The 15,628-nt window shown below is 39.7% G+C and overlaps 1 protein-coding gene across 1 annotated transcript in view; it reads left to right on the forward strand.

The window, feature by feature from the left end:
- The window catches only part of HSDL2 (hydroxysteroid dehydrogenase like 2), a 47,466-nt gene that overhangs the window by 3,204 nt on the left and 28,634 nt on the right, over positions 1-15,628 (forward strand). The window contains exons 2-3 of the mRNA XM_081103276.1: positions 13,089-13,252; positions 14,731-14,829. Of these exons, the coding sequence (XP_080959402.1) occupies positions 13,089-13,252; positions 14,731-14,829 (263 nt within the window). The remainder of the gene's footprint in view (positions 1-13,088; positions 13,253-14,730; positions 14,830-15,628) is intronic.

A 15,628-nucleotide genomic window follows, 5' to 3' on the forward strand; every position in this document is an offset into this window, starting at 1 on the left:
AGTTTTTGATTGATCTCTGAGAGCTCTATTTAAAAAAAAATTGTTCTATGTTATGTATCACAAATATTTTTCTCAGTTAACTGTATCTTGACTTTGATTATGTAATTTATCATGTAGAATGTGTTTTTATTGTGTCATAGTTATCAGTCTTTTCTTTTAAGGCTTTTGTGTTTTTGTGCAAACCTATAAGGCCATCTTAAACCAAGATTTGTATTTTTATTTTTTAATCCCCACCCAAGGATATTTTTCCCATTGATCTTTAGAGAGAGAGTGGAAGGGAGGGGGCGTAAGAGAGAAAGAGAGACAGACAGAGAGAAACATCTATGTGAGAGAGGCACATCAACGGGTTGCCTCTCACACACGCCCCAAAACTGCAACTGAGGTGTGCCCTTGACCAGGAATTGAACCCGAGACCCTTCGGTCTTCACTCTAACCACTAAGCAAACCTGCCAGGGCCAAGATTTTTTAAAATTGGGCCCTGGCTAGTTTGGCTCAGTTGGTTGAGTATTGACCCATGCATCAGAGAGGTTGCTGGTTCAATTCTGGTAAGGGCACATGCCCAGGTTGGGGACTTGATCCCCAGTGGGGCTTATGCAGGAGGCAGCCAATTGATGTTTCTCTTTTATCAATGTTTCTCTCTCTCCCTTCTCTGTCTCTCAAATCAATAAAAACATCTTTTAAAAAAGATTTTTTTCATTGGTAAGTATTCACCTAGTATTTTTGTTTTGGGATTTTCTTTGAATCTCAGATTTTTTCATCCTTTTGAGATGAAATACTATTTTGCACACTATTTTGGCATAGGAATTGAGTTAGGAAACCCACTTCATTTTGGTTCAGTTGGTTGGTTTTATAGTTGTCCCAGCACCGTTGACTGACTAGTGATCTTTTCCTTCCTGTTAGAAATCCCACCTCTATCATATATTGAACTAGAGGCCCAGTGCACAAATTCGTGCACCAGTGGGATCCCTCGGCCTGGCCTGCGAGACTGGGCCAAAACTGGCTCTACGATATCCCCTGAGGGGTCCCGGATTGTGAGACGGCACAGGCCAGGCCGAGGGACCCCACTGGTGCACGATCGGGGTCAGGGAAGGACATGGGAGGTTGGCCAGCCAGGAGGGACTGCGGGAGGGCTCCAGGGTGTGTCCGGCCTGTCTGGCTCAGTCCCAATAGGCCAGACCCCAGCAGCAAGCTAACCTACCAGTTAGAGCATCTGTCCCCTGGTGGTCGGTGAACATCATAGCGAGCGGTTGAGTGGCCTTAGCATATCATTAGCATATTACACTTTGATTGGTTGACCTGACAACTGGACAATTAGCATATTAAGCCTTTATGATATAGGATTCTTGTATGTAGAGGGGTTGATTCTTGACTTTTTAATTCTATTACTTAGTCTGTCTTTTCAAGTACCAGTACAAGCTATTTTAAATACTCTAGTTTTCTAAAATGTTTTAATATTGGGAAGGCTAGTTCCTGCTTCATTTGGATTCTTTTTCAGAATTTTCCTGGTTATTCTTGAATGCTTATTTTTCCAAATGAACTTTAAAATAGTTTGTATAGTTTTTTAAAGTGATTTTCTTTTTTAAAATAGCCTGGCTGGCGTGGCTGAGTGGTTGGATCTCGACCTATAAACCAGGAGGTCAGGGTTTGATTCCCAGACATAGCACATGCCCGGGTTGTGGGTTCAATCTCCAGTGTGAGGCGTGCAGGGAGCAGCCAATCGATGCTTCTCTCTCATCATGATGTTTCTATCTCTCTCTCCCTCCCCCTTCCTCTCTCAAATCAATAAAAATATGTTTTAAAAACATAATAAAGTAGTTTAAAAATTTATCACCTTTATTCTCATTTTCAGGTACCAGAGAATTTTGGTAAATTGTGGTATAGGTTATCTCTACATTAGTAAGTTTTAGCCAACTATGTACTGAGGAATTTGGGGTCTTTCCTTCCTTCCTTTCTTCTTTTTGTCCATCTATCTATGTACTGAGGATCTCTCCCTCCTCCCAGTTCTAATGTTTTAGAGATGGAGGAGTTCCTTAGCAGTACAGACCCAGGGTTCAGGTTAAGAGGAGCGGCTGCCTTTGCCTTTCTTTCAGCCATGCCTGAGACTCTGAATGAGGAGAAAGATGTCCTTTATCCTACTGGGAATCAAGCCAGCTAGACTGGAGGCAAAGAAATAAGGCTTTCTGAAGCAATATAGGACATGAAGTAGTTATAAAACTTTGAATATGAGTAGATACTGAATAATATAGAGGAATTATTATGAATATTCTTAGTTGTAATTATGACATTGCTATGTAAAAGTTAAAGATGCATATTTACATGTGAAATTTTATGACCTCTGATATGTGCTTTCTGATACTCAAAATGTTGATAATTATTGAATTGTTAAATAAACAAGGGAGCTTATACTATTTTCTTTATTTTTGAATATATTTGAAAGTTCCATAGTAAAAATATAATAATGGTCCTTAAGTGTCTTTGTACTGATTGTATATTAGTTGCAAGGGAAAGAAATGTAATTATACAGTGGATAAATCTGATAATATCATAATTGGATGATCAAAATTAATATTTCCAGTAACTACAGATGGACATCATGTGCCTCCAGGTGTGATACACTGTGGACATAATATTTTATATTCTAGCTGGAAATAACCTGAATCTAATCATAAGGACACATCAGTTGAATCCAAAGTAAGAAGCGTTCATTTTTAAAAATGTGGCATTATATTCTTCAAAAAGTCAATATCATAAAAGACAAGAGAGGTTGCAAAAATGTTCTAGTTTAAAGAAGACTAAAGAGATATGACAACTAAATGCACTATCTGATCTTAAACTAGATTACGTACTGGAGGGCAAAAGTTACTCTAAAGCAGCGGTCGCCAAACAGTGGTCCATGAGGTCCGAAAGGTTGGTGACCGCTGCTCTAAACGGTATTATTGGTCCGGCCAGCATGGCTCAGTGGTTGAATGTTGACCTATAAACCAGGAGGTCACGGTTCAATTCCCTGTCAGGGCACATGCCTGGGTTGTGGGCTTGATCCCCAGTAGGGGGCTGCAGGAGGCAGCTGATCGATGATTCTCATCATCATTGATGTTTCTCTCTCCCTCTCTCTTCCTCTTTCTGAAATCAATAGAAATACATATTTTTTTAAAAGGATATTATTGCATCAATTGACAAAATTAAAATATTGGCAGTATATTAGATAAAAGTAGTTATTGTATCAATGTAATATTTACTGAAGTTAATAACTCTACAGTGGTTATGTAAAATAACAGGCCATGACATATTCAACTTGCATTTAAGTAGATACACGGAAAGAGAAAGGAAGAAAGAGATGAGTATAAATGCTAAAGCAGTAGGGCAAAATGTTAACAATATATGAATCTGGGCAAAGGATATATGTGTATTCTTTGTACAGTTCTTTTTCTTGCAATTTTTCTTAGAAATTATTTACAAATAAAAAGTTAAAAACAGTGATGTACCTGGGAATAAAGCCAACGGAAGATTTATAATACCTTTTTGTAGAAAATGATACAATTTATTGAAAAATACTAAATAAGTCTTAAATAGAGAGTGATACCATGTTCATGGATTGGAGCACTCAGTATCATAAAGATGTCTGTTCCTTCCAAATTTAATTTTAGACTTAGTACAATTTCTATCAAAATGCCAACTGATTTTACTTATGCAGTTAGCTAAGCTGATTCTGAAATATATGTGGAAAAGCCGAAGGTTCAAGTATAGCCAAGAAACTCTTTAAGAAGAACAAATTGGAAGTATTAGCATTATCAGTTATCAGGACTGATAAGCTATTATAGTTAAGACACTGCAATTTTTGTAGGCCATTGGAACAGAAAAGAACTCCTAGAAAGAGATCTACTTATTTATGGAGACTTGATCTTTATTTTGTTGTTGTTATTAAGCCTCACGTGAGGATTTTTTCAATCGACTTTTTTTTAGAGAGAGTGGAAGGGAGGGGGAGAGAAAGAAACATCTATGTGAGAGAGACACATTGGTTCGTTGTGTCTCACACTTGCCCTGACTAGTGCCCGGATCGAGCCTGCAACCCCAACAGAGGTACGTGCCCTTGACTGGAATCAAACCCAGGACCCTTCAGTCCAAGGGCAGATGCTCTATCCACTGACCCAAACTGGCGAGGGCAGGAGACTCAGGCTTGAACAAGGCTGGCATCAAATATCTGTGGGGAAGATGGGCTTTTCAGACTTTGGCAGTTGGTTATTCATATGGGAAGAAGTATAATTGGATCCCTACCTCAATTCATATACACAAATTCTGGATAGATTAAAGAGAACAATTAAAAGATAAACCAGTGATTTATTATTCACAGATCTTTGGGTTGAGTGTTTCTTCTGCTCTCCATACTGGAAGTTGAGATCATTCATATGGTTGCATGTAGCTGGGTCCTTGGCTGAGGCTGAAATGTCCTAAATGGCCTCACCCTGCAGATCCTCAAATGGTCTCATTATTTAGTAATCTGTCCTTGTTCTTTGCAGCATGACATTTGGCTTTTTAGAGAGAGAAAGTGGAAGCTGCCAGTCATCTATAGCCTAGGCCAGTGGTCGGCAAACCGCGGCTCTCGAGCCACATGCGACTCTTTGGCCCCTTGAGTGTGGCTCTTCCACAAAATACCACATGCGGGCGCGCATGTACAGTGCAATTGAAACTTTGTGGCCCATGTGCAGTAGTCGGTTTTCGGGAAGGAGATAGACAAAACATGTATACAAGCTGAGTGTGGATGGGAGAGTTGAAAGGGGTCGACCTCAATGACCGTACCTCAATCAGATTGAGGACATTTTTAGCAAAGGCCAGCTTAGGAGTACCCTAATTAAGTTAATAACAATGTACCTACCTATATAGTTTAAGTTTAAAAAATTTGGCTCTCAAAAGAAATTTCAATCGTTGTACTGTTGATATTTGGCTCTGTTGACTAATGAGTTTGCTGACCACTGGCCTAAGCTTAAAAAGATTATTAGGCCAACCCAGACTCAAGGGAAGGGGGAAAATATGCTCCTTTTGATGGGAGGAATGCCAAAGGAATTGTAGCCATGTTTAATCTACAACAATGCCCTATAATCTAGCCGTTTCACCAGTAAATATATATGCCCTAGACAAACTCTTGCACATTTGACTGGAAGAAATGTACAAGAATATTTATAGCAGCATTGTTCATAATACAAAAAGGAAACACCAGAACACCTGGAAACCACCCCCAACATCCATAAACAGTAGAATGAATAAATACTTTATAGTATATTCATATATGGAATATTATATATTCATTTTAAAAATTATTTTGGCCCTAGCTCAGGGGTGGGCAAACTTTTTGACTCGAGGGCCACAATGGTTCTTAAATTGGACCAGAGGGCCAGAACAAAAGCATGGATGGAGTGTTTGTGTGAACTAATATAAATTCAAAGTAAACATCATTACATAAAAGGGTACCGTCTTTTTTTTTTTCATTAGTTTTATTCATTTCAAACGGGCCGGATCCGGCCCGCGGGCCATAGTTTGCCCACGGCTGCCCTAGCTGGTTTGGCTCAGTGGATAGAGCATCAGCCTGCAGACCAAAGGGTCCCAGGTTTTATTCCAGTCAAGGGCACGTACCTTGGTTGCAGGCTCCTCCCTGGCCTGAGCCCTGCTCAGGGCTTGTGCAGGAGGTAACCAATTGATATGTTTCTCACATTGATGTTTCTCTCTGTCTTTCCCTCTCTCTTCCACTCTCCCTAAAAATCAATGGAAAAATATCCTCAGCTGAGGATTAACAAAAAACAAACAAACAAAAATTAAAAAGAAAGTGGCGTTTTTTTAAAAAAAACAAATAAAAAATTAATTATTCTTGGAAAGAAGCAAATCTTAGAATAACATTTATTATATGAATCTATTATATAAAATTCAAAGTTAGGCAAAAAATAAATAGTGTATTGTCTAGACTGGTTAGGCAAAACTTTTTCTGTAAAGGCCATGTAGTAAATATTTTAGGCTTTGTGGGAAAGAGGCAAAATTGGAGCCATTATGTAGGTATAAGATGTATAATACATCATGAGAAAACCAATTTCCATAATATTTTTTATTGGTGAAATTCAAAATAATTGAGTACTTTTTTTTGTAATACAGATTCTACTAATGAGAGGAATAAAACTCTTTTTGGAGAGAAGAAGAGAGTGTAGTAGGTTCCTAGGACAGCCATAACCAAGTACTTTGAGTAGTTTAAAACAGACATGAATTCACTCACAATTCTGGAGGCCAGAAGTCTGAAATCAAAGAATCAGCAGGGCCCTGAATCCTCTGAAATTTTGGATAGAATCCTTCCTTGCCTTTTCCTAGCTGCTGGCAGTCCTTGGCATTCTTAGCTTGCAGCTGTCATCACATGATACTCTTCCTGTGTCTATCTACATAATTTCCCCTCCTCTTTTAAAGACACCAGTCATGCCCTGGCTGGTGTGGCTAAGTGGTTAAAATGTCGGTCCGCACACAGAAGGGTCATGAATTTGATTCCCAATCAAGGGCACATACCTGGGTTGCAGGTTTAGTCCCCATCCCCAGTTGAAGCACATGTGGGAGGCAACCAATCAATATGTCTCTCTCACATCGATGTTTCTCTCTCTCTTTCTCTCTTTCTCTCCTTGCCTCCCTCCACCCTCCTTCACTTTCACTCTCTCTAAAAAAATATCCTCAGGTGAGGATTAAAAAAAAAGGCACCAGTCATATTGGACGAAGGGACTACCCTAATTTAATATGATCTCATCCATACTAATTACATCTACAAAGGATTATATCTGGGCAAAGGATATATGTGTATTCTTTAAAGGATACAAATGTATTACATCAAATAATTCTGACATATTGGAGTTTAGTACTTGAACATATCCTTTTGATAGATACAATTCAATCCATAACAGAGAGATAATGTTTTACAGATGAGCATTTATGCTCAATTTGATGCTAGAGAATACTTAATTTGAACTCCAATTACGTGTTCTCTAGCATCAAATTGAGCATAAATGCTCATTTGTAAAAACACTAACAGATGAATGGACAGATTTGGCCCTAGCTTAGACATGGGTATGTAGGTATCTATACTAATAAAAGGGTACGACCTTCTGGACGTACTTTGGGACAAAGCCATGGTGGCAGGCCCCAGGCAGAGGCGATTAGGAGCGATCAGGCCAGGAGGGTAGGGCAGTTGGGGGTGATCAGGCTGGCAGGGAGGGCAGTTGGGGGCAATCAGGCCGGTGGGGGGGGCAGTTGGGGGTGAGCAGGCCGGCAGTGAGGGGTAGTTGGCATCAGGCCAGAAGAGGGGCACTTGGGAGTGAGCAGGCCAGCAGGGGGGCAGTTGGGGGCAGTCAGGCCGGCAGTGAGGAGCTGTTGGGGGAAAGCAGGTCAGCAGTGAGAGACAGTTGGGGGTGAGCAGACTGGCTGGTGGGGCAGTTGGGGGCAATCAGGCTGGCAGGAGGGGAGCAGTTGGGGGCAAGCAGGCCTGCAGGGGGGGGCAGTTGGTGGCAAGCAAGCCAGCAGGAGGGGGGCAGTTGGACATCCCCCAAGGGGTCCCAGATTGAAGAGGGTGCAGACCAGGCTAAGGGACACCCCCCCACACACGAATTTTGTGCACTGGGCCATTAGTTAGGAATAATAAAGAAACCAAGGGAATGAGTAATATTTATCTATTTTTTAAATTACATTTTATTGATTTTTAGAGAGAGGAAGAGAAAGGGAGAGAGAGATAGAAACATCAATGATGACAGAGAATCATTGATCATCTGCCTCCTCCACGCCCCCGAGTGGAGGTTGAGCCCAAAACCCGGGCATGTGGCCTAACCAGGAATTGAACCATGACCTCCTGGTTCATAGGCCAATGCTCAAGCACTGATCCACACCGGCTTCATGGGAATGAGTAATACTTAAAGTAGTTGTTACTTTGCTGTGCAAAACCTTTTTAATTTGATGTTGTTCCATTTGTTTATTTTTGCTTTGAAACCAACAAAAAACCAAAAAGGCAGCCTACCAAATGGGAGAATATATTTGCAAATGATATACTCAATAAGGGGTTAATATTCAAAATATATAAAGAACTCATACAACTCAACAAACATAAAAAAACACACCAAAAACTCAATTAAGGAGAACCAAGATGGCGGCAGAAGATATAAACCTGTATGTGCTGCCCCCCACAACCACATTAAAACTACAACTAAAAGACAAAACAGCTATTATCCAGAACCATGGGAAAGCTGGCCGAGTGGAAGTTCTACAACTAGAAGGAAAGAAAAAAGCACATTGAGACTGGGTAGGAGGTGCAGAGGCGCCAAGAACAGAGGTACGGAGGCACACACAAGGCAGGCTACTCCTGGGTGCGCAGTTTTTTTCAATCGGAAAGGGATACAAGCTCTCGAATGCACTGAACTCGTTTACGGCGAGACTCTGGGGACCCAGATTCCTATGGGGAGAAACTGGACTGTCTTGCAGCGGGTTGGAGAGCGAGGGTGGCTTTCTCGCAGAGCTGATTGCAGGGATCATTATTACTGTGGGGGCACAGGACTCGGGGATGCGGAGATGCGGAGATGCGGAGATGTGAGGAGTCACAGAGACAGCTGACGACAGCCATTGCTGATTGCTCTGCCCTGGTGATTCTCTGAGACCCCGCCCCACTCAATTTACATCCCCACCCAAGCAGGGCAAAGGAACCGCCTGCCCTTTTGCAGCCTAACCTAACAAACTGCAGCTGGGCCAGAGAGCTCCAAAACTTCCAAACCCCAAACAAAGAGGAGAAATCTGCTGATATCACTGTAGCTCTTGCTGGGTGGACTCACACAGTGGTTGACTTGGAGATCCAGGAGCCAGGGTACCCAGTGGTCAGATACCAGATTTCAACTCCTCACATCCATAAGGAACACACTCAAGAGGCAGACTCAGTGAGCACCGAAGTCCCACTGAAGCAAGTCCTACCCCATAAGGGTGTCTCCAGCACAGCAGTTCTTCCACTATAGACACAGCAGGTCCTCGCAGTCAGCCAAAATGCAGGGACAGAGAAACATGTCACAAATGAAAGAAATGGAGGAAAGCAAACTACTCTACATAGAGTTCAAAACCACAGTTATAAGATTATTCAAGAATCTTCTATGAACCTCCAAGGAACTTAGTGAGACCTTCAAGGATCTTAATGAGAATGCCAAAAAAATGGAAAAGGACCAGTCAGAAATTAAACATACACTGATTGAAATTAAGAATAATATACAGAGATCCAACAGCAGACTAGAGGATCCCAAGAATCAAGTCAAAGATTTGAATATGAAGAAGCAAAAAACACCCATCCTGAAAAGAAAAAAGAATCCAAAAATATGAAGATAGTGTAAGGAGCCTCTGGGACAACTTCAAATGTACCAACATCCAAATTATGGTGGTGCCAGAAGAGGAGAGAGAGCAAGATACTGAAAGCCTATTAGAAGAAATCATGACAGAAAACTTCTCCTACCTGATGAAAGAAATAGACTTACAGGCCCAGGAAGAGAAGGGAACCCCAAATAAGAGTAATCCACAGAGGACCACACCAAGACACATCATAATTAAAATGCCAAGGGCTAAAGACAAAGAGAGAATCTTAAAAGCAGCAAGAGAAAAACAGCTAGTTACCTACACGGGAGTACCCATACGACTGTCAGCTGATTTCTCAACAGAAACCATGCAGGCCAGAAGGGAGTGGCAAGAAATATTCAAAGTGATGAATAGCAAGAACCTACAACCAAGATTACTCTACCTTGCAAAGCTATCATGTAGAATTGAAGGTCAGATAAAGAGCTTCACAGATAAGAAAAAGCTAAAGGAGTTCATCACCACCAAACCAGGATTGTATGAAATGCTGAAGGATATTCTTTAAGAAGAGGAAGAAGAAGAAAAAGGTAAAGATAAAAATTATGAACAACAAAGTGACAACAAATAAATATCTATCAACAAGTGAATCTAAAAATTAAGTCAGAATAAACTGGTGAATATAATAGAAGCAGGGGCACAGAAAGGGAGTGGACTGACAATTCTCGGGGAGAAGGGGGTGCGGGGGCTGCGGGAAGAGATTGGACAAAAATCGTACACCTATGGATGAGGACAGTGGTGGGGGTAAGGGCATGGGGTGGGGTGGGAACCAGGTGGAGGGGAGCTATGGGGGGGGGGGGGAGAGGAACAACTCTGATAATCTGAACAATAAAGATTTATTTTAAAAACTCAATTAAAAAATGGGCAGAGCACCTGAATAGATATTTGTTCAAAGAAGACATACAAATGGAAATGCAAATCAAAACCACAATGAAATATCACCTCACACCTGTCAGAATGGCTGTTATCCAAAAGCAACATATAACAAGTATGTAGAGAAAAGAGAACCCTTGTGCACTGTTGGTGGGGTTGTAAGTTGGTGCAGTCTCTATGAAAAACAGTATGGAGGTTCCTCAAAAAATTGAAAATAGAATTACCATAGGGTCCAGCAATTCCACTTCTGGGTATATATTCAAAGAAAATGAAAACACTAAGTTAAAAAAGATGTCTACATCCCTGTGTTTATTGCAGCATTATTTACAATAGGTAAGGTATGGAAACACCTTAGGTGTCCACCAAAAGATGAATAAAGAAAATACACAATGGAATATTATTCAGCCACAAAAATAATGAAATCTTAACATTTGTGACAGCATGGCTGGGCCTAGGGAGTATGATGCTAAGTGTGCTAAGTGCAGTAACCCAGAGAAAGAAAAATACTGCCTGACTTAATTTATATGTGGAATCCGAGAAACGAACACAACAAAAAAGAAACAGACTTACAGATACGTAGAACAAACTGAGGTTGCCAGAGAGGAGGGGTATGGGGCATGGGCAAAAAAGATGAAGGGGAATAAGAAGTACAAACTTGTAAGTAAATCATAGGGATGTAATGTACAGCATAGGAGATGTAGTCAATAACATCATTACTTTATACGATGACAGATGGTTACCAGACTTACCATGGTCATAAGCTATATAAATGTCAAATTATTATGTTGTACACCTGAAACTAATATAATATTGTATGTCAACCATTCTTTAAAAATATAAAAAACAAAATAGTTGTTACTATTTTAATAGGTGGGGAGGAAGAAGGAGGATAGAGTTAAAAATAGACAGGCGATTTCTGGGGGATTAGTAATGTTCTGTTTTTGTTTCTTGGTATTCATTTTATTTTGTTCTTTAAACCATATACTTTGGTTTATATACTTTTTTGTATGTTTACTATACTTCACTAAAAATAGTTGCCACCTCTCTGTTTCTTCCTCACTTCTCCACTCGCCTTCCTGGTTAACCCTCCTCACACCATCTCTGGTCACTCCTCCAGATCTTGGCAAGAGCCTTGCGTTCTTTTGTTAACAAGCCTGCTTATATATTACTCATGTCTCTGGTTACTGTCTCCTTTTCTCTTTGTCATTGTTGTCACTTTTGCTGTCCTCTATTTTTGTTAAAAATGCTTTCTTATTTGCCTTTAGAGAGTAAACAAGAAAGTGGGTTTCCCTCCCTGTTTTCTGACTTTATTTTAGATATTTTCTTCCCATCTAACAACTAAGTAAGTACAGTGTTTAAAGTTAAGGGGGATGGATGTAAAAAGTGAATAGGTAACTTACTTCGGTACATTTGGATTAGAGAATCTTTTGATCAATACCTTGAGCTCTTTGCCAGCCTTCTAGGTTTATATGTTTAACAGCTTTATTGAGATGCAATTCGCATACCACACAATTTACTCACTTAAAGTACAGTGGGGCCTTGGCTAACGAGTTTAATTCGTTCCGAGACCGAGCTTGTTAAGGAGCTCATTAAGGAACTTGTTAACTCAAATTACTCTATCAACTCAATGCAAAAAATCAGCCGAGAGACAGCTGGTATCTCAAAAAACTCGTTAGTCGGGACACTCGTAAGTCAAGGCCTCACTGTACACAGTTCAGCCCAGCCAGCGTGGCTCAGTGGTTGAGCATTGACCCATGAACCAGGAGGTCACGATTCGATTCCTGGTCAGGGCACATGTCAGGGTTGCTGGCTTGATCCCCCCAGTGTGGGGCATGCAGGAGGCAGCCAATCAATGATTCTCTCTCATCATTGCTGTTTCTCTCTCTCCTCTCCCTTCCTCTCTGAAATCAATAAACATATTAAAAAAACACACACAATTCAGTGACTTTTAGTATATTCACCGAGTTGTGTAGCCATCAGCATAATCAATTTTAAAATCTTTTTATCACCCCTAAAAGAAAACCCACACCTCTCAGCTATCAATCCCCAACAACCCCACCTCCAGATCTAGGCAACCATTAATTTTTATGTCTCTGTAGATTTGTTGATTCTGGATATGTCATATAAATGGAATCACCTAACACGTGGTCCTTCATAAATGGCTTTTTTTCAGTTAGCATAATGTTTTCAAGGTTCTTCCATGTTGCAGCTTGGATCAGTACCTCATTCATTTTTATTGCTGAATATATTCCACTGTACAGATATACCACATTTTATTTATCCATTCATTAGTTGATGGACATTTACAATGTTTCCATTCTGGCCACTATGAACAAAGATGGGCATCCATTGAACACTTATTTGGTTTTAGGTCATTTCTTTTAAGTGGTATGTAGAAAATATGAAAAATTCCAAAGAATATAAAGAATACAATAAAATTTATTCATAACCCCACCATTCACCTACCAGGTATAAGTTTTGTTAACACTTCTCTGTGGGAGAAAAATACATATTTATATAGTTTATTAACTCCTTGTTTCTCTTTAAGATTTATTTTTCATTTGAGTAGATTTTGTTTGCCAAATCACTGCAAGACTGGCCAACTGAAGTTGTAATAAATAATTTATAAATCATCATGCAATGCGAGAACAGTAGAGTTATTAACTAATCAGATGGGAAGGGAGGAAGGTTTAGAGGAAGTTTCACAAAGGAGGAAACATTACAAATATAGATAGATAGATAGATAGATAGATAGATAGATAGACGTTCTTTATACTGGCAAGTAAATAAAGCATTGAGGTTTCTAATAAAATCCATTTGTTCTGTTGTAGGAAGCTGGCAGGATGTACAGTTTTTATCACAGGTGCAAGCCGTGGTATTGGCAAAGCTATTGCATTGAAAGCAGCAAAGGACGGAGCAAACATTGTCATTGCTGCGAAGACCACTCAAGCACACCCCAAACTTCCAGGCACAATCTATACTGCTGCTGAAGAAAGTGAGTGAGTGTGACAATGCCATTTCATGAACTATCCTCACCATGGTTGCAATACATAGATAATTTACTGGAGAGTTTAATTATAGCTTTTTGAAAGCTACCCTAAAAATAAGTTTATCTGCTTAAAGAATTTTGTCACCTTAGAGCAGTGATTAGGAACTGTTTTTCTCCTCCAGCACTTTTGAGTGATATGAGAGACTCCCATTAAAAATTGTGTCTCATGAGGGCAGTGGTTCTTGAATCTGAGTGGAGAATGGGAGAGTGGAAATAGAGAATTTGCGAGGTGGATGATGTGAACACTTTGAAAAAGCTCTCTATGTTATTTATTTTCTGCACCATTTTCAAGTCATTATTTTAACACTTTCAGTCCACAAATAATTACCGAGTGCTTATATTCAAGGCATTGTGCTAGGCACAGTGCCAGGAGGGAGAGCTTAAAAATTCAACTTCATCTGAGGTTGTTGGTTTTGTTATTTTAATAGCACTGTGGTTATGTAAAGAGAATACGTATCAAATATTGATGAATGAAGTGATGTCTAGGATTTGTTTTAAAATACACCAGCAGCCCTAGCTAGTTTGGCTCAGTGCATGAAGTCTTGGCCTATGGACCCAAAAGATCCTGGGTTCATATCAAGGTCAAGGGCACGTACCTCAGTTGCAGGCTCCTCCCCAGCCTAGGCCCTTGTCAGGGCATGTGTAGAAGGCAACCAATCGATGTTTCTCTGTCTTTCCCTCTTTCTCCCACTCTCCCTAAAAATCAATGGAAAAATATCTTCGGGTGGGGATAAAAAAAAAAAAAAAAGACACCAGCAAAAAACAAAATGAGGTTGGATGTAGATAAATTATACTGGCTAAACATTAACAATCATTGAAGATAGGTGATAGATTCATGGTAGTTTATTATCTTGTTCTTTATATTTTTTGAAATTTTTCATAATAGTTTAAAAAAAAATCCTCACTCAAGGATATTTTCTCCATTGATCCCTAGAGAGAGAGTAGAAGGGAGGGAGAGAAAGAGAAACATTGAGAGAGACACATCGATTGGTTGCCTCCCGCATGAGCCTTGACCAGGGATGGGGATCAAACTCATAGCCGAGGTACGTGCCCTTGGTGCCCTTGGTGCCCTTGACAGGGAATGGAGCCCACGACCATTTAGTCCTCGGGCTGATGTTCAACCATTGAGCCAAACTGGCCAGTGCTCATAGTAGGTTTTTAAGATTACCTTCCTTTTTTAGCTTTTTAATAGAATTTTAAAATTCCTCTTTGTTTTTTAATGGAACTAGTTTATCTAGTTTGAGGCTGAATATGGGTTAGACAATCTGTCCTACTGTATGGGTAGAGTCACTAGTGGTTATAAGACATAGTTATTTATATTGATTTTCTGAAAATAGGGTACTTGTTTCTTTTGACTCATATCAGAATGAAAGGTTTAATATTTACATGCTTTAATGCTCTTTTTGTTTCTTTATTCTTCATAGTTGAAGCCGCTGGAGGAAAGGCCTTGCCATGTATTGTTGATGTCAGAGATGAACAACAAATCAGTAATGCAGTGGAGAAAGCAGTTGAGAAATTTGGAGGTAGTGCCGTAATTCTGAAATAATTACTGAATATTGATAAAATATAGGTGTAACTATAACTTTAATTAATTTTTTTTCCTGAGTCTTTGGAGTATAACCAAAAATGAGATTTGTTCATATAGAAATGTAGTTCAAAAGCATCTGATGAGGGTTTTTTTTTTTATTTGGCAAAAATTATTTTGAATAATATAACACTTTTACCACCCGATATAAGGTTAGGATCTTGACAATAACATACATGTAACCAAAAGTAGTTCCTTAGATCCCATTCTCTTGCCTCTCTTCAGTTACTATAACCATATGTTACATATGCAGTGGCTGGGGATGGAAGACTGGATACAAGGTGCAGCAATAGTCATTATTCTAGATTCATTTTATTTTATAAATGAGTTACCAAAACACACTTGATCTTTGTTAATTTGCCTGGAATTGAAACTCTGAGTCTTTTCTCTCTTCTCAGTTCCCAACACCAGAAAGGGCCTTAGAAGGGAGGGAGATCTGTGTGCTTGGAAGGAGGACAGGCTTTGGAAAGATGCTAGAGTAGAGGGAAAATTTTAAAGAAGTTAATCTTAAGTTCTTAGAGACAAGGAGGGATGACCAGGACGTAAGAGAACAGGTAAGAATGGAAGCTACAAAACACCAAGGACTAAGCCTCCTTGTAGTTTCACATGGAGCTCTGATGATGGTCTGTCTCCATTGTGCTACTGAAAATCATTTGGGTATTTTGACACAGCTACTTAGTTTTATATTGGTGTATTGGTTAGTCAATTTATCTAAAAGAAGTATTTGTGAACTAACT

The sequence above is a fragment of the Myotis nattereri genome (genome assembly GCF_964212035.1).
Source record: "Myotis nattereri genome assembly, chromosome: 12".
In the NCBI taxonomy this organism is placed as follows: Eukaryota; Metazoa; Chordata; class Mammalia; order Chiroptera; family Vespertilionidae; genus Myotis; species Myotis nattereri.